We start from the raw sequence: 24,748 nt of genomic DNA on the forward strand, positions 1-24,748 counted from the left end.
TACGAAACGGAGAAGAAGAGGCTCGTCTTCTTCGTCGGTAGCATGAGATGCATCAAGAAATGTGGTAAACAGCACCAAGGGCCTCGAAGAAATTGCCAATAATAAAAATAAGTAGCTAGTTTGTCAGTCGAGACAGCTGTATCATTATTAGACTGTATCATTATTTAGGGGATAGGAGCAGAACGTTTCTGCGTGGGAGTCCCTTGACTATTCTCTGGATCCTGCTTCTAGTTTCTATTTGGTAAGACACCATTAGCTCTTAGCCAGTTAGCTAGACACCGCTCACTAGCTAATACGATCTTAATATAGGTTACTGTTAAGGTATCTTAATCAGGTACATGATACGAGAGTGTGCTTTATTCATCGCCAGCTACCCTCAATTTAGCTGAGCATGATGTGAATCCATTTGTGTTATTTTTGCCAAACTTGTGGCAACAACAACAAACATCAACAACAGTGCTATTTATTATTTACCAGGTGTTCTCCAGTGCTAATATTTCAGCCCTAACCATATAAAGGCGAACCATAACAGATGAAATTATGGACATAGCAGGGTCATACACATCTAAATTATTCTATATTTGTGAAGATAATATCTAACTTTGGTTATATGATTTGTCTTGTAGATCATTGAATAGGAAATTGCAATACTGTAAAGAAACAAATGTAACTATTCCTGTATTGTTCACCTGTATTTTTTAATCTTTGGCAGGTCACGCCCACCCCCCTCACACACATGAGTGCTGTTTTCTCCTTGAGCTGGGCCAAGCGCCATGCCTGATCGGGACAGCTCCTACCTGTCAGGTGGCAGTGGGAGTGGGGGTAGTCTGGGTGAGGAAGGAGGACCTGGGTCTGCAGGGGGCTCAGCCGAGGGCAGAGGGGGCTCAGGAGGAGGTGGCAACGGCTCTGGGAGCATGGGGGGAGGAGGAGCTCTCGGAAATGGTACCAGTTGTGGGAATGGTGGAGGTGGGGGGCAAGGCTCAGGACTGGCAATAGGAGGTGTCTGCAGGGACTTCATACGCAATGTCTGCAAGAGGGGAAAGCGCTGCCGCTTTAGACACCCAGACTTTAACGAAGTTCCAGATTTGGGAGTGCAAAAAAATGAATTCATTTTCTGTCATGACCACCAGAACAAGGAGTGTATGCGCTCCAACTGCCGCTTTGTCCACGGATCTAAAGAGGATGAGGACTATTACAAGAAAACAGGAGAGCTACCCCTCAGACTAAGAGGGAAAGTTGCAGCACGACTAGGCCTGTCCCCCATCGATCTCCCCCATAGCCGTGGGGAAGTCCCTATCTGCAGAGACTTTCTAAAGGGAGAGTGCCAGAGGAGCAATAAGTGTAAATTTCGTCATGTCCAAAAAGACTTTGAATATGAGCCGTCAAGGGTTGGTGTGATAGGGCCAGGGCCCACTGGAATGGTGAATGCTGGGGGAGGGATAGGTGTTGGAGCAGGAGGTCCCTGTGGAGGAATGCAAGGACTTGTGGGAGGTGGAAGTGGAAGTAACATGATGGGGATGGGCTGCCCCATCCTGGGCGGTTGCAGAGATCCCGGTATCACAGGAGTTGGGGGGGTAGGTGTAGGTGGGATGAGCACTTGTCTGTCCATGAATTCTACAGGCCAACGACGGTATGAAAGGAGCTCAGTGTATGACCCTCTGCTTGAAAGTGGGCTGTTTGATGCAAGCTCTCTGGAGGCCTCTATGGACCACACTGCTCTACAGTTGAAGAGGCGACGGTTGGAGGGGCTGCGCCTGGCAGATGTGACTGGAGGTGTGCACTACGAGCTGGGACTTCATGCCACCTTGCCACCCCGTCCTCTGGAGTTCAGGTTCCTGGAGGAAGATAACTGCCTGCTGAGGAAAAGAGTGGAAGAGTTGAAGAAGCAGGTTAGAATAACACGTGGTCAAATAAAAAGAAACACAATTTGGAACTTAAACAAAAGAAAATAGACCTATGAGAAATCCAGTTTCGAAAATATTCACACATATATATATATATAGATTTATTTAGCATTATTTATTTTTATTAAACCATCAATACCAGATACACAGCCACCTTTGACAGTATAACACAGTGCAATACAATGTGTTAACAAAGTCAAAGTCGTAACAGATAATCACATTTTATTAGCTCAACAGAGGTAGAATTTATTGTGGGCTATTGTATCGGATCCATCTTATTGTTTGCTTCATGTACTGAATGATTGTAATATATACACTAGGGTTATGTAAAAAGGACTATATTAAATAAGGTTGTATAGTGTTTGTGTCATTTTGAGTCACACAAGGACTGAATTCATTTATATCTCACTACCAAATGATAGGCAATGTACCGTTACTGTGAAGGCTGTGTAGTGGAAGCAAATCATTGTCATCTAAAGCAGGACATCTTATCTAATGTCATAACAACATATGAAGAAACATTAGTGGTTTGTCAACATAAACTATTTTGGTTAACGATTAATCGTTCTAATAATTTTTTGAATTGCACCTGAAATGTTAGATATTCAGGGTTCTATGTTTAACTGTTGATCAATGTAAGAGTTTTAGCAGTTTCTAAAACTGGGTTTTAAACTTGGTGGACAAACTTAATGTAAAGAAAACATGTCTCTCTAAAAATGTTTAGACCTAAAGCAGCTATAATAATTAATCAAAAGTAAACTTTTATAAGAACCTTTTTTCTGCTGCAAAGCCAGAATTCCTTGCAGTGGACTTTCATGGAGCCTTGTACTTTTTTCTAATCCATGTCTTGTGTGTTTCTCAGGTTTCAAATCTAATTGCCACAAATGAGGTTCTTCTGGATCAGAACGCCCAGTTCCGCAGCCAGGCCAAGGTGATGACGATGTCCTCCACTCCTGTGCCCACTGAGCAGAGTCTGGTTCCCCCTTTGGGTGCAATAGGTTCCTACAATCATAGCATTGCCCAGACTCACACCACCCTGAGCAGCGCTGGACTGCAGCCTCGGCCTGTCACCCAGCTAGATATGGTAGTTTCTTCCGGCGCCTCTTCAGCGCCCCCTACTAGCGCCCAACCTTCAGCCCCTCTGCCTCACCTCAACCCTGAGATCACCCCCCTGTCAGCCGCTCTTGTACAGACCATTGCCCAAGGGATGGTGCCATCTGTTTCTATGGCCCCGGTGACTGTATCTGTGGCATCAGTGGCAGTGTCCATGACGCAGCCGATGCCTGGTATCACCATGAGTCACGCCACCACCCCAATGGTGTCGTACCCTATTGTGAGTCAAAGCATGAGGATCACCACTCTCCCTCACTGATAAAGTGCAGGGCTGTAGAACCCACACATCAGACTGTAGCATTCTTAACTGTGATTTTTAACAAAGATTGTTTCAATGTTTTCTGAGACTCAACTAAAGACAGAACAGTGAAAATTGTCAGATAATTGACAATTGCAATACTCCACCAGAGGGCAGGATAAAGACACCCAGTTTTATGGCAACATTACAAAGACAATTTTCCTTCAGACTGATCGACCTGTTAACAGTTTGTGTACCAAATGTACCAATTACCATTTCTTCAATACTGCTGTGCTGTCATTTTGAGGACAATATGTTTGTGTATCTGGTGAAAACCAACATTTAAAAAAAAAAAAAGGAAAATAATAACTGCCTATCAACAATGAATCTTGTGTTATCTGTCACTTTGTTTACAGCTGCCTTACTTTGATATGCTCGGTTCACACAGGTAAGATAAATAAGTCATGCCCAGCCAGGGCCGTCCCTCCCTACAGGCCGATCATGCAGGCTGCATGGGGCCTCACATTGCGCAGGGGGCCTCGGTTTATGAGCTCGGCTTGTGCGCAGCTCTCAGCGCAGTTCTCCGCGTATCATTTTTATGTCAATTTGCACATTTCATGGTGATGCTCAGCCTCTCCCCTTAACTCCTAACAGTCATCATCATGTCAACCACAACACAGAGAAATACTGGTATAAATGTGTGTGTAGTTGTTGATACATTGCTGACAGAGGGAACTACATTTGAATACAGATTTAAGAAATATCAGTTTTTGAGCATGTAATAAGCATGTTTTGTCTTGACTATATTACAACTATATTATAATAAAATAATATAGTATTTATATTATTGAATTGATTATGATTATTATTATTAGTAGAAGTAGTTTATTTGCATTAATTCTATTTTAATCTTTTTCAGGCTAGTATTTGGCAGGAAATGCAGACGTATTCACCTGTAAACGCATACTGAACGACATACATTTACCATTTACCTCACTGTATACAAAATTAACTGTTGATAATAATAAACAGGAATTATATTTGCAAAGTACTTTGTTTCCCAAAAAAATGTTTTTACTCCTGTCGGTGGGGGGGGGGGGGGCCTCATCTCACAATGTCGCTTGGGGCCCCAAGTTGGCCAGGGACGGCCCTGCCAGCACACAGTTTCTTGTGGCAAATGCTGTTTACATGCTTGAGTTGTTTGGGTGGAGTCACTTTGTAAACTTCAACATAATACCATCTGCTTCTTCAGTAGCCTCATATCCGTGTGGCTCTTTAAACAAGTGGAATATTTGCTGTTGTACCTGTTGTACCAGGCTTGTGTGGTCACACTGGATTTAAGGGATTGAGAAGAATGTCAAGTCTGCTGTTTTTAAGTAAACTGGAGCAGCAGAAATAACTGACAAGAGGTGCTGCTGGGTTAACAATCTGACAGGAAGCGTGGACTTTTTTGTATATTCAGCTGTGCTTTGCTACGACAGGCAGGTCAAATTACATTTCTATAGAAAATTAAAAGAACCCTTGAATAATATGGAAACTCTAGCTTTCTGATAACGCAATGCTGCAGTAATAACGGTAATAATTACTATAAATTGAATTAGTGTCTTGCCTCAGCAGCGAAAGAGTCAAAGATGGGTTTTTTGCTTCAGACTGGGGGCGTGTTTTTATCCTGTTAACGGGATAGGGTGGGGGCAGAATGTATGTGCTTCTAATCTCCTGGACCCCGTGCTCAGACCCAGTCTATGGCTCAGACAGTAAACTTCACAAAAGTATACCAAATAATACTATTAAAGATGCGCCTCAGACTAACGGTGTACTAGCGAGGGTACACGCGACGTGCACTGGTGCTCTTGTTAAACGGTAGCTAGCTGGCGTTGGATATGACAAGTTAAGTAGCCGTTTGGTCCTAAAGAGCACTTTTAAACTGAATATTTTAACTAACTGTAACATAAGTGAGTGTTTCTAGCGAATACAACAATGGAAAGCGACAAATCAGCGCCGAGTGAAGCGAAGGGCACCGAGTGTGTGAGCACAGCGGACACCGAGAAGAAAGCCCTGATTCCCGCAGAGGCAGAAGGTCCCAAACCCAAAGGGATCAGCGCAGTCGCGGTGCTCTGGACGTTTGGAAAATGTCTCGGCGCATTGCTGCCCGTCTACCTGGCGGGGTACTACCGTGTCAGCACCAGCCTCTTGGTGTTCGGGATGATGGTCTACACGGGATGGAAACATGCCCGAGAAGCCAAGGAGAACCGCCTGAAGTCAGCCATACAGCTGCTCAACAACGAGGAGGAATACACATTCAAGAAAGTGTCTAAAAACAAGCGAGACCTCCCTGCGTGGGTAAGAAATTAGCCTACCTCTGTCAGTGTGTTACTTTATCATCAAAAAATCCTCCCCAATAAAACAACTTTAACCTCTTTAACCTATGTTGACCTTATGTAACCCCCACGTTATGTATAGCAAGACAACGCTTAGCAGAGGACCCTCAAATCATAATATCAGAGGTACAGGGTGACTGCATCCCAGTAAATATTAGCTTTACTCTATTCTTAGCTGTTATGTCGTAGGCTAGTCCCAGTCATGTTAATAATCCTATGGGATCCTGGTATCCCTTATATTTTTAGAAAGGTTTTACCAAATAATAATTTCCTCATTGACAATAATATACAGGCACAGCCAATTAGGTCAGTCAGTGCCTTTTTATAATCCTTTTAAAACTTGTTTTGTGTTGCAGATAAAACATGGGCAATTGATTCATGCAGTCAGGTGTATAGAAGTCATTTTGTGCTATATTTACCCATTGTTTTTGCTAAGCCAGTTACCAAAATGGCTGTGTGTTTGTTTTTCTAAACCTAACTTGTTGGATCAAAACAACACACCTTTTTGTGCATTCCAACAACTATAACAAGACTTTAACTAAGCAACTGCAATTTCAGCTTAAAAGGTAGATGGAACATGTGCAGGAGGTATACTTGACATATACATCCTAAGGAAATCTACCCTAAATGGAAATGCTGAAACCACATGGGCTGGTTTTTAATCAGAGCATCTAGCCCTTTATATATACAGTTTATGATCTAGCCACACCCAAACGAGGTTCATGGGTACTTGTTTCATTTTCATCTTGCATAAGCAGGCAGAAGGCTCCTTATTAAAGCATTAAGAAAGGGGCATGTCCATATTGCTCTCTGTTGTGCAAAACAAATGACGTGTTTAAACATTTATAAAGAAATGGAGGAGACAATTGATGACATTTAAATTATCTGGACAGTCGCAGCACTTATCTCCTTTCCTTTTTCTTTCATAAATATTGGAAAACAGTTAAAAACCTGGTGCACAAAGCACTGAAATTATATAAAAAATGCTATTAATGACATTTCCAGACCTGCATTAGTAACCTCTGAATCACTTCCCTATCCTGTTGTGTGTTTATCAGGCCCTATGCATAATTTAAGTAAGTACTCTCATTGTTTTTCTTTCTTTCAGGTCAGCTTTCCAGATGTTGAGAAGGTTGAATGGCTGAATAAGGTACATTTTATTGGTTTATCAGAGTGCTACAAATGCAAAGACACACTAGGGTTTCCCCCTCTATTAAGCCCACAGCAAACACATGCCTGTCTGTTCAGCTGTTGTGCTGATAGACACTTGGTAGAGTATGCTAGGGTAAAAGCGGGTGCTAGCTGATAGTTGGTAGCACTGCTGCGGCTGCCATGTTTCATAAAAAAGACACACCCCCATTATTGTAGCCATTATGTCTGTACTGCAGAGAGCGGGCTCAGTGCCAGGCAACCCTCTCAACATTTCCATTTCATTACAGTCTAGCTCACAGGAAGGGGGAGGAGCTGCCCCTCAAACTAAATAAAACTGCAGCCATTGTCCCCCCCTCCTTAACCCCCTTTGCTTTTCATGCCCAGAGAAACTACAGCCAATAATATAAACATACAGCAATAAAAGTATTCATGCTAACAGGACCACGAGATCTAAGGCTCAGAGAGTGAGACAAAGGAGAGATTTGAGACTGTTTACTGGAGGGGAGGTCAGCAGATTCCCATGTTGCTCGAGCTGCATCTCTCCCAAGAGCAGGCGGTTGATGACTCACTCTCCACTTATGCCAGACTCAAACCAACTCGTTTTTTTCTTCTTTTTTTCCACAGTCACACAAACAAGCAGTGCCTCTGCTTTTAGTTCTTTCAACAAAGTACTAAATACTTAATATGTTTATGTAGCAACATTCATTATCACATTACATTATTTTGTGAAAAGCGAGCACATGTACAGCACAGGATTCATTGTGGTAAGAAAGTAGACAACTAACAGCTGAAGAGACGCAACAGGCAACAGCTGTCATTCTTGTTTTGTTTTTTTAAGCCAAGGCATTTGACAGATCGTTTTGTTACTATGTGGCTAAAATATCAAAGTAGTTCATAGTAGTCCCACTTTGTGCTGCATTGTCACCCCTTGTCATTGCAACTGTCGATCTACTGGTGTGCATACTGTCAGTTATGCTCTAACTAATAAAAGCAGCTTATAACCATAGAGTTTTGATTGGTCTGCGTAGGTGCTGCAGCAGGTGTGGCCATTTGTCGGCCAATACCTTGAGAAGCTGCTGGTGGAAACCATTGCTCCATCTATCCGAGCCTCAAGCAACCACCTCCAAACCCTCAGCTTCACAAAAGTGGACATGGGAGACAAGGTGATGCCATTGATAAGTTAAATATAATATGACACTGCTGTAAAACTTCACACAAATGATGCATGTTGTTTATATTGTGCTGAAAAGGTGTGTTCTCTTTGCTGCAGGCCATGAAGGTTGTAGGGATCAAGGCTCACACCGAGAACGACAAAGGACAAGTCCTGCTTGATCTATATATTAGGTAAATGTATATCCATTGCTCTTTGGATTTGCCGTCACCTCTCACAGCTTTTAGAAGGCATTATTCTAGATGACACTGTTTCACTTGTATCCTCAGCTATGTTGGCAATGTAGAGATCAACGTTGAGGTGAAGAGATACTTCTGCAAAGCTGGAGTCAAGGGAATACAGGTCTGTCTTTTTTTCAAGCCTAGATGTAAACTATTTGACTGAATTACAGTGTTGCTTGCAACTAATACAAAGATGTTGCGTGTCAATAGGCATAACTGAAGATGTGCCATTCTATTAGTGTTTACCCACATTTTTTACAGACATCCTTTCTGCTTATGTCCTTAGCTACACGGGATGATGCGGGTGATTCTTGAGCCTCTGATCGGAGATGTTCCCATAGTGGGTGCAGTCACCATGTTTTTCATTCAGCGGCCGGTAGGTCTATCCACATTCACCTCTATTTGTCCTTTTTTCTTGTTGCCCCTCAACCCCCATTACTGTGACCACTATGGATCTCAGTAGAGTATTGTATTCCGGCTATTGATTTCAGAGTAATCCTGATTGATTTGCTACACACAGCACATTTATCTGTCTTATCTCTTCCCAGAAACTAGACATCAATTGGACTGGACTCACTAATTTGTTGGATGTCCCTGGACTGAAGTGAGTCATGCTGAGATAAGCTCTCATCGGTTTTACACACTAGTATTAACCAAGATCTTATAAAAGACACAATTTCACGATGTTTGTATTCATGTGTGGGTTTTATTAACACAGTAGATACTATATTATATAGGCAGTACTGCTGTACATTTCCATAAAAATGCTGTCTCTTTGTCTCAGTATCATGTCTGACAGCATGATTATGGATGCCATCGCCTCCTTCTTGGTGCTGCCCAACCGCCTGGTTGTCCCCCTGGTTCCAGGCCTGCATGTGGCCCAACTACGCTCTCCTTTGCCCAGGGTAAAGCCTGGCTATGCATCTACAGATAAATGGAGACTACCACATATGCAGTACATACTACTATACTATATAATACATCTCAGTCCAAAACTTTATCTTTCATCTTGGTCCCTCTTGTTGTTTGTTAGGGTGTGGTACGCATCCACCTACTAGAGGCACAGAATCTAGCAGCCAAGGACAACTATGTGAAAGGGGTTATGGCTGGCTTGTCCGACCCTTATGCAATTTTGAGGGTTGGCCCTCAGACCTTCACCTCCAAACACATCAACAACACAAACTGTCCCAAGTGGGAAGAGATGTATGAGGTAAGATTGGGAGATGTATGGACATTTTTAAATGTATTGTATGTCATCATTGCACAGGTGTTGGAAGACTCAATCATATATCATGCCACTTGTTCTGTATTTGAGGGATTAGAGCTAGGAATGTTCATTTTCATTCATGGTAGCATAGGGCCGCAGCCAGCTTCCATTCAAATCCCTCTGTCAGTCCTCATGTCCCTGTATGTGTCTGGTACATCAGGTTATAGTCCATGAAGTGCCTGGTCAAGAGTTGGAGGTGGAGGTATATGACAAAGACACAGACCAGGATGATTTCCTGGGCAGGTACATATTCACATTCATGTCTATTGTGTGCCAACATTAAATCTGCCACCCTCATATGTCAACTTTCATGGCCAGTTGCAAAAAGAACACTGCCTTTTTTTTCTGAAAGCATGTCATTTTGTTAAAGTTAAAGCATCTCTTTCTTTTCTAAAATCCTTTTAATTTGTATCAATACATTTTCTTCTTTTTATCTAATTATTTCTTACACTCCTTTTCCATCTAGGACCAAACTGGATTTGGGCATTGTGAAGAAATCCATCGTTGTTGATAATGTAAATATAATTCTCTTTACCTCCTCAGTCACATTTTGTATAAGCAATTCTTTAATATTCGGACTGTGAATGTATTTCTGGCCTGTCTTCCCAGTGGTTCCCTTTGAAAGAAACTACTTCAGGACAAGTTCATTTCAGACTGGAGTGGTTGACCTTGCTGCCTAGCACTGATCGACTAGAGGAGGTTCGTATCACAAGTTTTCCGCTGATTCGTTATGGATTTTTCTTTTTACTTTAAAAAACAGACAAACATTTGTTGCCATTCTCCTCCAGGTCTTAAAGAGGAATGAAAGTGTAACCAGTAAGACTGCAGATCCACCGTCTTCAGCCATTTTGGTTGTATATCTGGACAAAGCTGAGGCCCTCCCTGTGAGTCAAATACCTCTTCCCTCTCTGCCCTCATTCGTGAGAGCTGTTTCCTGTGTGTGCTCAAACTGGGGCAGAGCTGTAACTGCCACCTGTCTTTACATTCCACAAAGTTGTTGCTGCAGCCTCTAACCCTCCTGTGCCCTACAGTATTGCAGAGTGGATGTGTGTGGCTAACTTTGTCCGGCGCTCTTAAACAAATATTTCGTACTATTTCTATTTCTGTTGTCAAGTTATACACAAAAGGGCACAGCAGTGGAATAATCTTTGGATTGAAACTCAGTCTTTGTGGTTTCGTTCGATGCAGCTTTAAACTTCCTGATTGTGCCATGCGGTATGGTACTTCCTGTCTGTTGTTGGTGCTGTTGCTATGGTAACCATATAGACACTATTATTCACACTAACCATGTGTTATCAGGGTAGTAGATAAAGTCTATTTTTTGCTCTCCTTGTGGTAACCGATTGTCACATGCCTTACTGTGTATTCATTTGTCTGTACTTGTGTGTCTTTTTAGATGAAGAAGGGAAACAAAGAGCCCAATCCCATGGTGCAGTTGTCTGTGCAGGACGTCACTAGAGAGAGCAAGGTATATCTACTGGGAAGGCCCACCATATATCTGTAGATTATATTTCATTTAATTCTAAATCATATGCACACCTTTATTCTCGCCTTTAGACTTGTTACACAACCATTAATCCTGAGTGGGAGGAAGCTTTTACCTTCTTCATCCAGGACCCTCGCAACCAGGACATAGACATTCAGGTGCAGCTCATAAGATTATCTTCTTGACACTGATCTTTGCATTTGGTATTCTGGTAGCCAAACGTCTTGTGGTCTAATTTTGGCTCTCTGTTTTGTTAAATCAATCAGGTGAAGGATGCAGATCGTGTGCAGACATTGGGCAGTCTGAAAATCCCTTTGTCCCGTCTGCTGTCCAATTCTAATCTTTCTCTGGACCAGTGGTTCCAGTTGGACAACTCCGGATCTGCCAGTCGCATCTATATCAACACAGTCCTCAGGGTAAATGGCAACAAGTCCCATTTACGAATCCAATGATTGAACAATAAATAAACACGAGATAAAGGACAGCACAATGTACTGTAGGATGTTATTAACCTTAGAATCAAAGATAAAACGTACATGTATAATGGTGTCTAAGCTGAGAATAAATGACAGAAGATTCTCGGTTTTAGGCACATTTTTTCCAGCCTATTTATGTTGACTCTTTTATATTGTAACATAGGTCTTGTGGTTGGATGAGGAACACATTTCATCCAATGTGTCATCTAATCTGGAGGCTGGAACATCCAAACAGCTCCCACAGCAGACCGCTCCTCATCCTAGCTTTGCTACGGAGGTAATGGATGACCGGAGGAATGATTTGCATTTCAAATTGTGTTTTGTCTTATCTAATTTATTTGTCTTTTTTTTCCAGGGACTGCTTAGAATCCACCTGTTGGCAGGCCAGAACCTTATTCCTAAAGATAATATGATGGGGGGCATGATTAAAGGAAAGAGTGACCCCTATGTCAAGATCAACGTTGGGGGGGAAACATTCACAAGTCAGGTTATCAAGACTAATCTTAACCCCACATGGAATGAGATGTATGAGGTAAATAAAACAAGGTTAGCCATTGAAGAACACAGCTTTGTTGTGAAATAGTGTCTTTTTAAATTTGCTACCTTTTCTTCACTACTCAGGTAATCCTCACCCAGCTGCCTGGCCAGGACCTGCATGTGGAGGTGCTTGATAAAGACATGGACATGAAGGATGATTTCATGGGCAGGTACAATAGCTTTAAGTAATCCAGTTTTGAAATGTAATAATTGGACCCAAAAATACATTCTAATCTCATTTATCCTGACATACAGGCTGAAGATCAGTCTGAAGGACATCATTGATTCACAGTACACTGATCAGGTGGGATTGACCTTGCCAAACACATTGTTGCATGTTTAGCTTCAAAGAGTGTGATCTGAATAAGGGAATATGAAATACCTTAAGTCTTATTCACTTTGATTAGACCCTTAACCCTCTTTACATACATTTGTAACACAAAACACAGTTCCTGTATTTTATATAACGGATGATTTAAATTCTTCTCTCAGTGGTACACTCTCAGTGATGTGAAGTCTGGTCGAGTTCACCTGATACTGGAATGGATGCCGACAGCCTCAGAGTCAGACAGATTGGACCAGGTTGGTATTTACAGATTAATCGTGGATTTAAGAACTGTTCCTGATCTGCTCTGACTTGTTTTTTTCTGTGTCTTCAGGTTCTGCAGTTCCATTCAAGGCAGTCCTACCAAAACAAGGCTGTTCCCTCCGCTGGTTTATTGTTTATCTTAATGGAGCAAGCTGATGGCTTACCAGTACGTCTTTTTTTTGTACTGATAATATCAGGTAATGTAGTTAATGTTTATAATACAAAATGTTTTATCGTTACGTTCTGTTTGTCTTTCTACAGGTTAAGAAGAGCGGCAAAGAGCCAAAAGTGGGAGCAGAGGTTACTCTTGGAGAAATGTCCAGGAAAACTACGGTAAGACTTCCAACTTTCTTCAGCTTATAATTGAGTAGTACTGTACTTTCTATAGCACTGATTATATTTTATGTTAGAGTGACATTATATCTATCAGTAATATTGACTAACTTGCATTTCTGAAGGTGTGTGATCGCACCACATCTCCTCAGTGGAATGAGGCTTTCTGCTTCCCGGTTCGAGATCCCAGAGAAGATATTCTCGTTGTTAAGGTATGCTGTCTTCACAGAAAGAGTTTTGGTCACACAGACACATACAGTATGAGCTCGGATATTTAAATACTTACTATTCTATCACCCTGCATTTTGTTTCTCCAGCTCTCTCACAGCTGGACTCTGCCCATTGGTTCCCTGGTGGTTCCCATCAGAGAGCTGCTGTCTGAGCCGGAGCTGGTCCTGGACCAGTGGTTCCATCTGGATGGAGCTTCACCTGAGAGTCAGGTTCTTCTCAGGGCTGAACTCAAGGTGGAATAACTCTGTCTGCTCTTTGTTTGTATTATTCTAAATACAAATGATATGTCCTTTAAGTTTTTATTATATCACTTTCAAAATACATCGGTTTCTCAGTTTCTTTCTCTGCCTATGAACTGTGTGAACTAATATTTTGTGTGTCCCTACCGTCTACATCTATATTTATTTTTACTCAGTGGCATGATGTTCTATGTATTTCTGGTTCTCTCTTATCTATAGACTTTACATTTTTAATTCTTTGTCATGAGACTTTTGAGGAAGTTCTCTAATGTTCTACTTGGTGTACTGCTATTGATAAGTAAGCTTTACTGTATAGCATGTTAACAATGTAAAATTATAATTATATCAACTCAACTACAGATGCTGATTCCCAGCAAATGTCCTGGGGCAGTTGATAAGGCTAAGGTCACTACAACGTCAGACCCTTCCCCTGCTAAGCAGAAACAGGAGGCAGACACAGTGCTGAGGTGAGATAGTTCATTCAAAATGTCTGTCCTTTCTCTCTGTCTTTCCTTTTGTCACTTCAACGTTTGTTTTGCTTCTCTTACTCAGGTCAACTTCAGTTGACACTCCTGTAGAGACTATTGCCTCTTCAGTGACCTTGCATGAAGATGTCGATGTAAAGGAAACAGCAGCTGATGTGACTGAGGAGAAGGTAGAAGAACCACCAACCCCTGCCATAGCACAGCTTGCTCATACTTCCCCAGACCTCAGCTTTGCGAGTGAGGTAAAATCGCAAAACATGATCTACAGGAGCAAATACATGCATATCACAATCACATTTAATTCAAATAGAGCCTACCAATCTAATCTATAAAATAATCACTTCCTGTAGGGGCTGCTGAGAATCATCCTGTTGGAGGCCCAGACTCTGGTTGCCAAAGACAACAAGATGGGTGGTATGATGAAGGGCAAGAGTGACCCCTACGCCAAGATTTCAGTTGGAAAGATTGCATTTAAGAGTAATGTGATCAAGGAGAATCTCAACCCAGTCTGGAACGAGATGTATGAGGTGTGTATTATTAACCATGAGCATGATTTCAAATAAAGATGACAATGATAATACTTAATGTTAGTCACCTGATTTTTATTCTACTGTTTTGTGTTTTCTCAGGTGGTACTGAGGCCTCAGTCAGGACAGGAGGTGCAGTTAGAGCTCTTTGACAAAGACATGGACCAGGATGACTTCCTGGGCAGGTAAGGTCTAATGCTGAGGTTTCTAGTTGTCAGACTATGACTGGAAAGCTTAATTGTCTCAATGTGTCAACAAGTATGAAAGCCCAAAATGTAGTTAATTGATATCAAGATAAATCACAGGTTTATTACCATACGGTGTGTAATTTGATATTTGATTTATAGATAACGAATCGTTTTCTCAAGCATTCATATTTTTTCTATACTCTGTACCATTACATATGGAAAGTGTTATTTTCAAATCTTAGAAATTATAAATAATTTAGATGTAATGATTTTTAAGGTTCTAATTGAACTTGCTATTGTCTGAAATGCTTGCTAAATGTGCAAATGTGTTTCATTGTGAGCAGGTGTGATATCAGTGTGGCAGACATCATCCGTTCCCAGTTCACAGACCAGGTCAGTATTGCATGTCTTACTGTATCTTAGTAATGGCCTCTGGTGTAATCTCAGGCTTTATTTAAGTGTACGTCTCTGTTTCAGTGGTACACCCTGAATGACGTAAAGTCTGGACGTGTTCGCCTGATACTAGAGTGGGTACCAGCAGTGTCCCATAATACCACCATGGACCAAGTAAGTGCAATTCCTATCAGTTTATGTTTCCTCTCTTAATCAATCAATTGCCTATTCCTCCCACATCTGTGCTGTTCCAAATATGATACCCTGCTCTGTTCACTGTGAGTCATCATAATGTATTTCTCATTTGATTCTCTGCTGCAGGTGATGCAAGCGCAATCTCTCCAGTCTTACAAGAACAAGACCATTCCCTCTGCAGCACTGCTCTTTGTCTATGTGGACCAAGCACACTCACTGCCTGTGAGTCCCTTGTAATTTGAATCTGAAAAACACAATAATACGTGTGCTGTGTAGATGTCTGGAAATAACATATTGATTAACACATCCTGTCCTTGCACAAAGTGAAAAACCTTACTTACAACACCTTACTCTGCTGTTGGATTTTGTGATGCAATGATTCAGCAATGTTTTATTTTTAGAGAGAAAGGGAAGTTGGATTTTGTCTCATTGTTGCCTTAATTACAGACGGTGACTACAAACTACTCTCATGCTTGTCTTTCTGTGTTCAGTTTAAGAAGAGTGGAAAGGAGCCCAAGGCTGGGGTTGAGCTTGTTTTTGGTAAAACAACCTACAAAACCAAGGTATGAGATTGGTGATGAAGAAATTAAACAAACACTTACACCTACAGTGTCTTTATAAGCTTATAACCCTAACCCTAATGAATATTCCAATGAATCATTTAGTCAATAGAATGTCATAATGAAATCCACATCAACATTTCCCACAAAACTAAATTAGTGTGTTTGAAAATTTATCAAAATGCTTTCAAAATTATAAAAGCTGCTTTGGTCAGAATAAAAACAAATGTGACTGGCGCCACCCAATGGTGGTATTGAAAAGTACACACAGACGAATGCTTGCACAAAACACCATTGGAAAGAAAAGAAACAATCAGTACAATTGACACATTTACTTTGTTATTACATGCCCAGTTTAAAGTGCCACCTCTTGCCCAACCTACCTCTCTTTTCCTGCCTGAAGGTATCTGATCGCTCCAGATCACCTCAGTGGGAAGAGGCGTTCTACTTCTTAGTTCGCGACCCCACAGAGGAGATGCTCATAATGAAGGTGAGTGTGCTGTAGTGCAGTATCTGGAGACTGCTGCCAGTGTCAGGGACATACAGTACAGTACATAACTATATTTTGTGCAAATATTGTGTTTGTTTTTCATTTGTTGCAATAGTCTTAGCTTTTATTATTTTAATATTTTTTAAATGTTCTGAATCTCCACCATCTCCACCCCTGACTGCCATAATATCTCTCTAGTTGTCAAGTGCCTGGGACCAGCCAATGGGATCTCTTGTAGTCCCTGTGAGAGCGCTGCTCTCTGAGCCGCAGCTTGTCCTAGACCAGTGGATGCCTCTGGATGGAGCCTTACCTGAAAGTGAGATCCTACTGAGAGCTGAACTCAAGGTAAGAGAGCACACACACAGGGGACCATTATCATTTCATTGATACACAAAAAAGCCAACTGGAAGTTTGTTGTTGACAGATCCTGAGCTCGAGGATGACTGAAGCTCCACAGCCTTCTGTGCCTCATTCAAAGAAGGAAGAGATTGTCGTTCCCACAGCCAGTGACGACGAAAACATTTCAGAGCTAACCAAAGATGAGTGAGTATGATTTGATAATGCACACATCACAACTGCAGGCTGTTCCTCTGTCTTCACAAACCGTCAAAACAATATCCCTTGGTGTCATTTTAACAAAATGAAAAGTTTGCAATAAATACACATTTAGAAATGCAGAAAAGCACTTAACTTAACATTCAAATCATACTTGTAGTGCCTCTCTGTTGACTATACAAGCAATAATGCTCCATTTGAAACTACATTACTAGCCAAGTGAAGCTTTAATAGGCTAATATTCCCCATCATCCAGCTCCAGTCAGGAGTTTTATGGTGTTTTTTAACAGCTGTGTGTACTTTCAGATCTGTTGCAGTATCCAGCCAGTTCAAACAGTCTGAGGCAGCAGATGATCTGGCCCTCACAGAGGATGCTACTCCCCCTGAACCAGCTGCCAGTTACACTCTACCTGATACAACCCCTGCTGCTGCAGTGAGTCATACAACATTACACTCAGTTGTAATTATGTCTAACATATCTATTTTCACCCTCATAACTTTCAATGTAATTGTATTTATTGTATATCTTCTTCTATCTATCTTCTTCTATCTATCTTCTTCTTACTCAGCTGGTGGAGGAGCCAGAGGATCCAGAAGAGCAGCCAACACAGTCAGAAACAGCCGAACCTGGGAAAATACAAACAGCAGGGTAAGCTACTCAGCAAGTTAGACCACCTGCTTTTCCTATATTAATGCTTGAAATGAAAATGAAAATAATTATACATCTGTGTGTGTGTGTGTGTGTGTGTGTGTGTGTGTGTGTGTGTGTGTGTGTGTGTGTGTGTGTGTGTGTGTGTGTGTGTGTGTGTGTGTGTGTGTGTGTGTGTGTGTGTGTGTGTGTGTGTGTGTGTGTGTGTGTGTGTGTGTGTGGTGTGTGTGTGTGTGTGTGTGTGTGTGTGTGTGTGTGTGTGTGTGTGTGTGTGTGTGTGTGTGTGTGTGTGTGTGTGTGTGTGTGTGTGTGTGTGTGTGTGTGTGTGTGTGTGTGTGTGTGTGTGTGTGTGTGTGTGTGTGTGTGTGTGTGTGTGTGTGTGTGTGTGTTTCTGTTTCTGGTTAATGTAGTACTGGTTTAGGCAACCTTGCTCAGGCCACAGTAACTGGTATTGCTGCTGACACCCTGGGGCCTGCAGAGGTCACAGAAATCCCCGAAGCTGAGGAAGATCTCCCACCACACACCAGCCCCAGCCAGGACTTTGGTAGAGAGGTGGGTTTAGTTTATACCCTGATTAGCACAGTGGAAGTTTAATAATGAGCTCCCACCAACTGGACAGTGGTATTTGTTCTTTGTCACTTCCCCCTTTTTCTTATTATAAGAAAACACTTCCTTCAGCAGTTTACTGATTACTACCTCTCTGATAAAGGTAACACTTGTTATCATCAGTATAGTGGAGAACATAAATCAAGGAAAAAATGTTTTAAATATTTTAAAACTATAATATCTAAACAATTATTCACCAGGGTCCAATATAAAATGAGTGTCTCGTAATTAAACACACTAACAATAAAATCGTGCCAAATCACAGATGGTCATCATGTGTGTTGAGTAACTCCAGCCTTTTTTCTAACAACGTTAATGTGCTACTTCCTCTTGTCTTCAAATAGCACACTAGGCTCTGCTGTTGTGATTTCAGCTTCCTCTCCTGATCAGCCATGTGTGGTGCATTTTCTTTTTAACTTCCGCATAGGCACATGTGTCATGCCAGCTGCATTGAAAAAAGAGGAATTTCTGTGGGGTGCAGTTAAAGGTAGGGTAGGTAAGTTTGAGAAACCGGCTCGAGATACACTTTTTGTTATATTCCATGGAATGCTCTTAACATCCCGATAGCAATGAATATCTTAAGTGCTTTGACAAAAAATCCATGCAAAAATGTCATCTGTGGAAGCCGTAATACTGTAAAAAGCACGACCAATCATTTTAGCCAGCCCGGCTAAAATAACTGGATGGCCTACCTGCTTGTCAGCCTTCCATCTGTGCACAAACTTATCTCGTGCCCTCATTGGTCATGTGCGCGTACGTGTGTGTTGGAGGAGGGGCTCTATAAGGAAGTGGCAGATTTTCTCTGGTTGTGTTATTTCAAATTCTAGCGATCTCGAGCCGGTTTCTCAAACTTACCTACCTTACCTTTAACAGAACTCTGGGAGGGACATTTAATTATGAAGAAAAATTGTTCTCATAAACCAAATTTAGATTAGACAACTAAGAAAGGTATCTTCTATCTTATCAACGTTCACCTTAACCTACTAGAGTGACATAATGTGCTCCTAGATGTCAGTGTATATAATAGTAATCAAATACATCTGTACAAAATAAAGTGGTTTAATTTCATATTAAAAATACATGACATAAGGAAAGAAAATTCTGTTTTCTAGATATACGTCATTCTGTTGTGCTGAGGTCACACAGGTCGGATGATCTGGGTTGTGCTGAATATATATAGAAGCTATATTATATAAATTAGTTCAGGCTCAGTGCTCCATGTATGTTTTGATAACAGTTACAGTGTTCATCCTGCAGGGGCTGCTGAGGATTCACCTGCTGGCGGCCCAGAATCTGGTTGCAAAGGATAACCTGATGGGGGGCATGGTGAAGGGCAAGAGCGACCCCTATGTCAAGATCAACATAGGGGGAGTTAATTTCAAGAGTCATGTAATCAAAGATAATCTTAGCCCAACATGGAACGAAATGTATGAGGTATGAAGTATTCTTTGTTTCAAGTCTTGTATGTTTATCTTGGTGAAGCTGCAGTATTTTAATCAAATGTTGTTTTTTATTTATTGTTAACAGCTGGTTTTGAGTGGTCACAGCGTCCAGGAAATAAAGTTTGAAGCATTTGATAAGGATTTAGATTCTGATGACTTCCTTGGCAGGTATGTTTCATGTTGATTGTCTTGATAAGTAACTTGTATTATTACACATGATAAAAGTGTAAAGTCCTGACCTTTGACATTACATTCATTTGCACTGAAATGCATAAATTAATACACAATGATAAAAACAGGTTGATAATTCTTACTGGCTGAATAAAAACAATGCACATCTACTTTATAATAAAAAGAATATATATATATATATATATATATATATATATATATATATGCTATGGCTTGAAAACGGTACTATTCACAGTGGTGTCCTTTACATAAACAGATCATTTAATGTGGTTGGATTAAAAATATATTTACACACTACTATTACCTCAAAATTCTGCTATTTTAACTAAATGCAAACATAGGAAATCTGTGTTTCAGGAGGTAAGCCATTGAAATTAAAAAATCTTGTCAAACATTTGCCTGTTTTCATGTTTGCAGATTCAGCATTAAGCTAAACGAGGTCATGAGATCCCAGTACACAGATCAGGTTAGTCAACCATTCATGATCATACATCATGCCATGTGATTTCTACTCTCTGTTCTGTGTCACTTCCTGATACAAAGGGTGTTGCCCTGCTTGTTGAACTGGCTGTGTCTCTGTTGCAGTGGTACACTCTGAATGATGTGAAGTCTGGGCGGGTCCACCTGATACTGGAATGGGTTCCCACTGTGTCACATTCAGTCAGACTTGACCAGGTCCGTCCTTACTTATGTTTACGTCTCTATATAACCTACTGTTTAACATCTTTTAAAGCACTATTAACTTGTCCATAACAATGCCACCTCCTTGATAATACTGTTGAGTCACATTCCAACACACAAGGAACATGACTCGCATTACAAAATACTCATCAGGCCTAACTTTATGTCTCAGGTGCTGCAGCTTCAATCTCTCCAGTCTTATCAGAACAAGGCTGTCCCCTCCGCTGCTCTGCTCTTTGTCCATATGGAAAGAGCACATTCATTACCTGTAAGTCACCTGCCGTTTATATACATACCATACAGTAAAAAAAGTATTCCTCATAGAATAAAACTTGAATGCCTCTCTCTTCCTCTTCAGTTGAAAAAGAGTGGGAAGGAACCCAAAGCAGGAGCTGAGCTTGTTCTCGGTGAAACAACCTACAAAACCAACGTGAGACTCTTGAAGCATGGTGCTTGAATGTCAAACTGATGAATACAATATAGTTATAATAACTGTTCCATATTTTCTTCATCTCTTAAGCTGTGCGAGCGCAGCACCAGTCCTGAGTGGAATGAGTCTTTCTTCTTCCTGGTCCATGACCCTAAACATCAGATGCTTGTAGTAAAGGCAAGACATTTATAAACGTTCATTCTACATCTCAAATCTAACAGTAGTGATGTTGGAAGGGTATTTTACATTCTCCCTCTCTCTTTAAATGCAGTTGTCCAGTGGTTGGGACCAGCCAATGGGATCTCTGGTGGTTCCGGTCAGGGAAATGCTTGCAGAGCCACAGCTGATCCTGGACCAGTGGTTTCATCTGGATGGAGCTTCACCTGAGAGTCAGATCCTGCTCAGGGCTGAACTCAAGGTGCTAAACATACCTGCCCACACAGGCATGTTCTTCTATAGCATTAAACAACAACAAATCAATAACAATACTTGTTCTTCCCATCCTGTATTTGCTTTCAATAGGTTCTAGATTCCAAAATGGTGGATCTGATCAGTGCAGGGACTCTGCCATGCGCTGCCTCTGGGCCTGGAAATGGGCAGGTGAAGCTGTCTCTTTCATACGCCTCACAGGAGAGGAAGCTCATCGTCATTGTCCATGCCTGCAGGTGAGCCTCCTAAAATGCAGTGTTCCAGTCAGATTGTGTCCTCACCAATGACATACTGTGGATATTTTTTGATGCTTGGTTTAGGGAAAATATTATTGTTTGTTTTTTTCAATTGAAAATGTATACCAAGTTTGTTTCCCATTCATTATCATGGCTCAACTTCAACACAAGCGTTACTTTTGAGAAACTAAACCATGCTATTACCATTTTACCACTGTTTACCCCAACTGCAATTAATAATTATAATAATTATGCATATTCAATGAGCTAGATACTCACAGTATACTCTAGTCTAGTTCAACATGTTCAAAAGTCAGAATTTGATTGTCTTGTTTTGTTTTCTTGTTTTATTACATCTTCCTGCTGAAAGAAAAAAACACTATAATCTGATAGAAAACAAATCATCTGACTTTACATTTCTGAAATACCATTTGTAGTAACATGGAATAAGGGTCTGTTTTAAAAAAGCTATCAACTTACTGTTCAAGAAAAAAAATGAACATTTATCAAAATGAGGACATTGTTGATGACAACTCAAATTCACAAAGAGGCATTTTACTGCTCTTATATACTGTGACTTAATATTGTTTAATAATTCTCATGCTTTAACGTACACAGTTATTTAAGAAATTCTTTCTGTTTTTGATTGCAGAGGTCTGTTGTCTCAAAGTAAGGATGGTGTAGACAGCTATGTCTCCCTCGTGCTGCTGCCAGACAAAAGCAAGGCCACCAAGAGGAAGACAGCAGTGAAGAAAAGAGACCTCAACCCAGAATACAATGAGAGGTACTTACCTTATTGTCATTATATTACTGAGCTGGTTTTTTGTTGATTTTCTTTGGGCTAGATTAGCCTTTATTGGAGAGTGACAGGGGGATTTAGAGCAGTAACACATGTAAAAGGACGGTTCGATCCTGTGTACAGCAGGGTCTGAGCCCCAGTGCTTCTGTATATGGAGGCCCGCAGGTTCTTATTAATCTCTCAGTGTCCTTGTTAGTGTTCGCATTAGGTCTGCAGCTAGATTATTTTTTCTCGATTAATCGCTTGGTCTATGTTAGAAATGAATGAAAAATGTCCATTCCAGTCTCTCAAAGCCCAAGGGGAGGGTATTTGAATATATTGTCGGTCCAAAACCCAAATGTTCAGATTAATATGATATAAAACAGAGAAAAGCAGGACATCTCTATATTCGGGAGGCTGAACAGCTTTTTCCACCATTTATTTTCTAACATTTTACTTAATCTTTTGATTAATATTTTATCAATACAGTTACTGTTAACCTCTTATCTTGTTTGTCTTTTTTTTAAAGGTTTGAGTATGATCTGTCTATGGATGAGACAAGATTCAGACGCCTCAGTGTAGCAGTGAAAAACAACTCTGCCTCGTTCAGAAGCCGTGACGTCCTTGGACAGGTCAGTCTGACACCTCCACCTGTAACTCTGATTTTAATTGAAATGTTTATTACAAATCCAGCAGCCAAAGGCTAACAAGCCCATGTGTCAAAAAAGTGTCACATGTGACGACTCCACAACACACATTCAGATTTTTGGGTAAATCGACAGTTGTGTGACCAAGCTTTGCACTAATGCTGGCCTGCCTTGTAACTTTAAACTGCTTTGAAGTGTGTTCTTTACTTTCTTTTACACTGAAATGCACTGAAAACATGCACAATTACTGCTTATACACAATATGTATTTAGAACTTTAACATTTCGTTCCTGTTTTTTTAGGTGCAGATCGAGTTGTCCCAGGTTGACCTGATGATTGGCGTCACAGAATGGTGAGAAGAGCAGACTGTATTACGTTTTTTAAGTGATAAAGTTCATAATGTTCTCCCCGACCGAGAATCGAGGCTGTGGTTAGCATCTGTTTTAGATGAAAAAAGTGACATCCACATTTAGATAACCATGGATGGTCCAGGATTATGGACATAATAATTACAAAGTTGTCAATCCAAAAAATAAGACATTCTCCAACATCGAATAAATCACTTATTGAAAGTTATTTAAAATGCTTGCTGTTCAATAAGCAATTGAGCAGTGAATCTCAGCAGTGTTTTAACCATGTTTTGAAGGTACTGAGACGCAACATATTGAGTATTAAGTATGTATAAAGCAGAGAAATGTTCCTGTAGGAGAAGTTTCTTTGGAGAATCACTTATCTACAGGTACAGTATGCATCTGTTTTTAACATTGTTCATTGTTTAATGATCACCATTATTCATGATTTCTTCCAGGTTCACCCTGAGAGACGAAGCTGAATAATCTTTCTTCTTGCTTACGCCATGGTACTATAATGATGGAGGATGTCACCTCTCAACTTGGCCTGTGCTCCTGCTGCAGCTCACACTGATGCCTTCTCCTCTGCTTACAGTCCCACCGCCTTACCTGCATCCACCTAGCTCTCTGTGTAACGTATAGTATCGAATTGGACTACACTGTGTATTCACATACATCAATATTCACACCAAAGATAAGTAGGATAAAGTGGAAAAGGGTAAAGTGAAGGTTTGTATTAACTGAAGGTGTCTTTATTTTATGAAGGGATAATAGTTTTAAGATTGAGTCGAGCAAGTCAAAGATGAACAGTTTTTGAAGGAATTAAGTCATATTTTGTTGTTTTGTTTGCTTTTCTGCTTCAAAAAAGTTTTAAATCTTAAAGTTTCATGTTTAAGGCGCAGTACCATTTTAATATTTGGTCTTTGAAGTATTTCTTATGAATGCTAATGCCATTTCAGTATTTTGGATCTCTTTTATGACAGGTTTATATTGAAGTCATTTACATTTTTGTCAGCACCTTGTTACGTTTGTGTTTGAGTTTGCATTTGAAAATAATTTTATATAATATTTTATTTACAAGACATAATTTGTTTCACCTATGTCTCAATTAGATCATATTATGTTTGATTTTGTGTATATTTGCAAAGATTACAGATCAGAACCAATGACGTTTGTTGGAAGATGGTATAAAGAAATAAACAGATTTTGCACATCTACTAATGTTTTTTGGGGTTAGACTTTTCCTCTTTTTCTACAACTGTTGTCTTTGTCACTTGAATTGTTTGATAGAGCCAGTTATGCTGAACTAATATATGGATCACTTTATTATTTATACAGTATATAAGAAATATTTTGAGTATACTGTAAATGAAAAGATACCTGAATCCAAATATGATTTTAAATTCTAAATGATAATACAAACCCAGAGGTGGGAAGTAACTAAGTACATTTACTCAAGTACTTTACTTACGCACAATTTGAAGGTACTTGTACTTTACTTGAGTATCTCCATGTTATGCTTCTTTGTACTTCTACTCCACTACAATTATTGAAAACCTTTAGTTACTTTACAGATTTGG

General features: G+C 40.5%; 2 protein-coding genes across 2 annotated transcripts; both read left to right on the top strand.

Annotated features, from left to right (window-relative positions):
- Positions 1 to 34: 34 nt before the first annotated feature.
- Positions 35 to 3,621, top strand: zc3h10 (zinc finger CCCH-type containing 10). The gene is made up of 3 exons (XM_034138527.1): positions 35 to 241; positions 713 to 1,889; positions 2,767 to 3,621. The coding sequence occupies exons 2-3, from the start codon at positions 774 to 776 to the stop codon at positions 3,274 to 3,276; spliced, it is 1,626 nt and encodes a 541-aa protein (XP_033994418.1). The 5' UTR covers positions 35 to 241; positions 713 to 773; the 3' UTR covers positions 3,277 to 3,621.
- An 885-nt stretch (positions 3,622 to 4,506) lies between these two features.
- Positions 4,507 to 24,385, top strand: esyt1b (extended synaptotagmin-like protein 1b). Its single transcript, XM_034138528.1, has 52 exons — positions 4,507 to 5,595; positions 6,742 to 6,783; positions 7,814 to 7,948; positions 8,056 to 8,129; positions 8,226 to 8,298; positions 8,464 to 8,553; positions 8,726 to 8,781; positions 8,962 to 9,082; positions 9,211 to 9,387; positions 9,605 to 9,687; positions 9,911 to 9,959; positions 10,054 to 10,143; positions 10,233 to 10,328; positions 10,841 to 10,912; positions 11,002 to 11,088; positions 11,197 to 11,346; positions 11,570 to 11,683; positions 11,762 to 11,938; positions 12,028 to 12,113; positions 12,199 to 12,247; positions 12,436 to 12,525; positions 12,603 to 12,698; positions 12,794 to 12,865; positions 12,991 to 13,077; positions 13,183 to 13,329; positions 13,696 to 13,802; positions 13,888 to 14,062; positions 14,171 to 14,347; positions 14,450 to 14,532; positions 14,880 to 14,928; positions 15,013 to 15,102; positions 15,250 to 15,345; positions 15,615 to 15,686; positions 16,087 to 16,173; positions 16,372 to 16,518; positions 16,598 to 16,716; positions 17,035 to 17,161; positions 17,298 to 17,377; positions 17,788 to 17,929; positions 19,241 to 19,417; positions 19,511 to 19,593; positions 20,035 to 20,083; positions 20,203 to 20,292; positions 20,471 to 20,566; positions 20,657 to 20,728; positions 20,819 to 20,905; positions 21,000 to 21,146; positions 21,251 to 21,393; positions 22,046 to 22,177; positions 22,701 to 22,803; positions 23,121 to 23,170; positions 23,627 to 24,385. Exons 1-52 carry the CDS (start codon positions 5,233 to 5,235, stop codon positions 23,652 to 23,654), a joined length of 5,484 nt encoding a protein of 1,827 aa, XP_033994419.1. The 5' UTR covers positions 4,507 to 5,232; the 3' UTR covers positions 23,655 to 24,385.
- The last annotated feature ends 363 nt before the right edge of the window (positions 24,386 to 24,748 follow it).

The sequence above is a fragment of the Trematomus bernacchii genome, unplaced genomic scaffold (genome assembly GCF_902827165.1).
Source record: "Trematomus bernacchii unplaced genomic scaffold, fTreBer1.1, whole genome shotgun sequence".
Lineage (NCBI taxonomy): Eukaryota > Metazoa > Chordata > Actinopteri > Perciformes > Nototheniidae > Trematomus > Trematomus bernacchii.

Bases quoted from the DNA above. Each gene is read 5' to 3' on its own strand.
- esyt1b (XM_034138528.1), top strand. From the start codon at position 5,233: ATGGAAAGCGACAAATCAGCGCCGAGTGAAGCGAAGGGCACCGAGTGT. The intron at 10,144-10,232 runs GTTCGTATCACA...ATTCTCCTCCAG, and splicing joins GCACTGATCGACTAGAGGAG to GTCTTAAAGAGGAATGAAAG. The intron at 22,804-23,120 runs GTCAGTCTGACA...CTGTTTTTTTAG, and splicing joins GCCGTGACGTCCTTGGACAG to GTGCAGATCGAGTTGTCCCA.
- zc3h10 (XM_034138527.1), top strand. From the start codon at position 774: ATGCCTGATCGGGACAGCTCCTACCTGTCAGGTGGCAGTGGGAGTGGG. The intron at 1,890-2,766 runs GTTAGAATAACA...TGTGTTTCTCAG, and splicing joins TGGAAGAGTTGAAGAAGCAG to GTTTCAAATCTAATTGCCAC.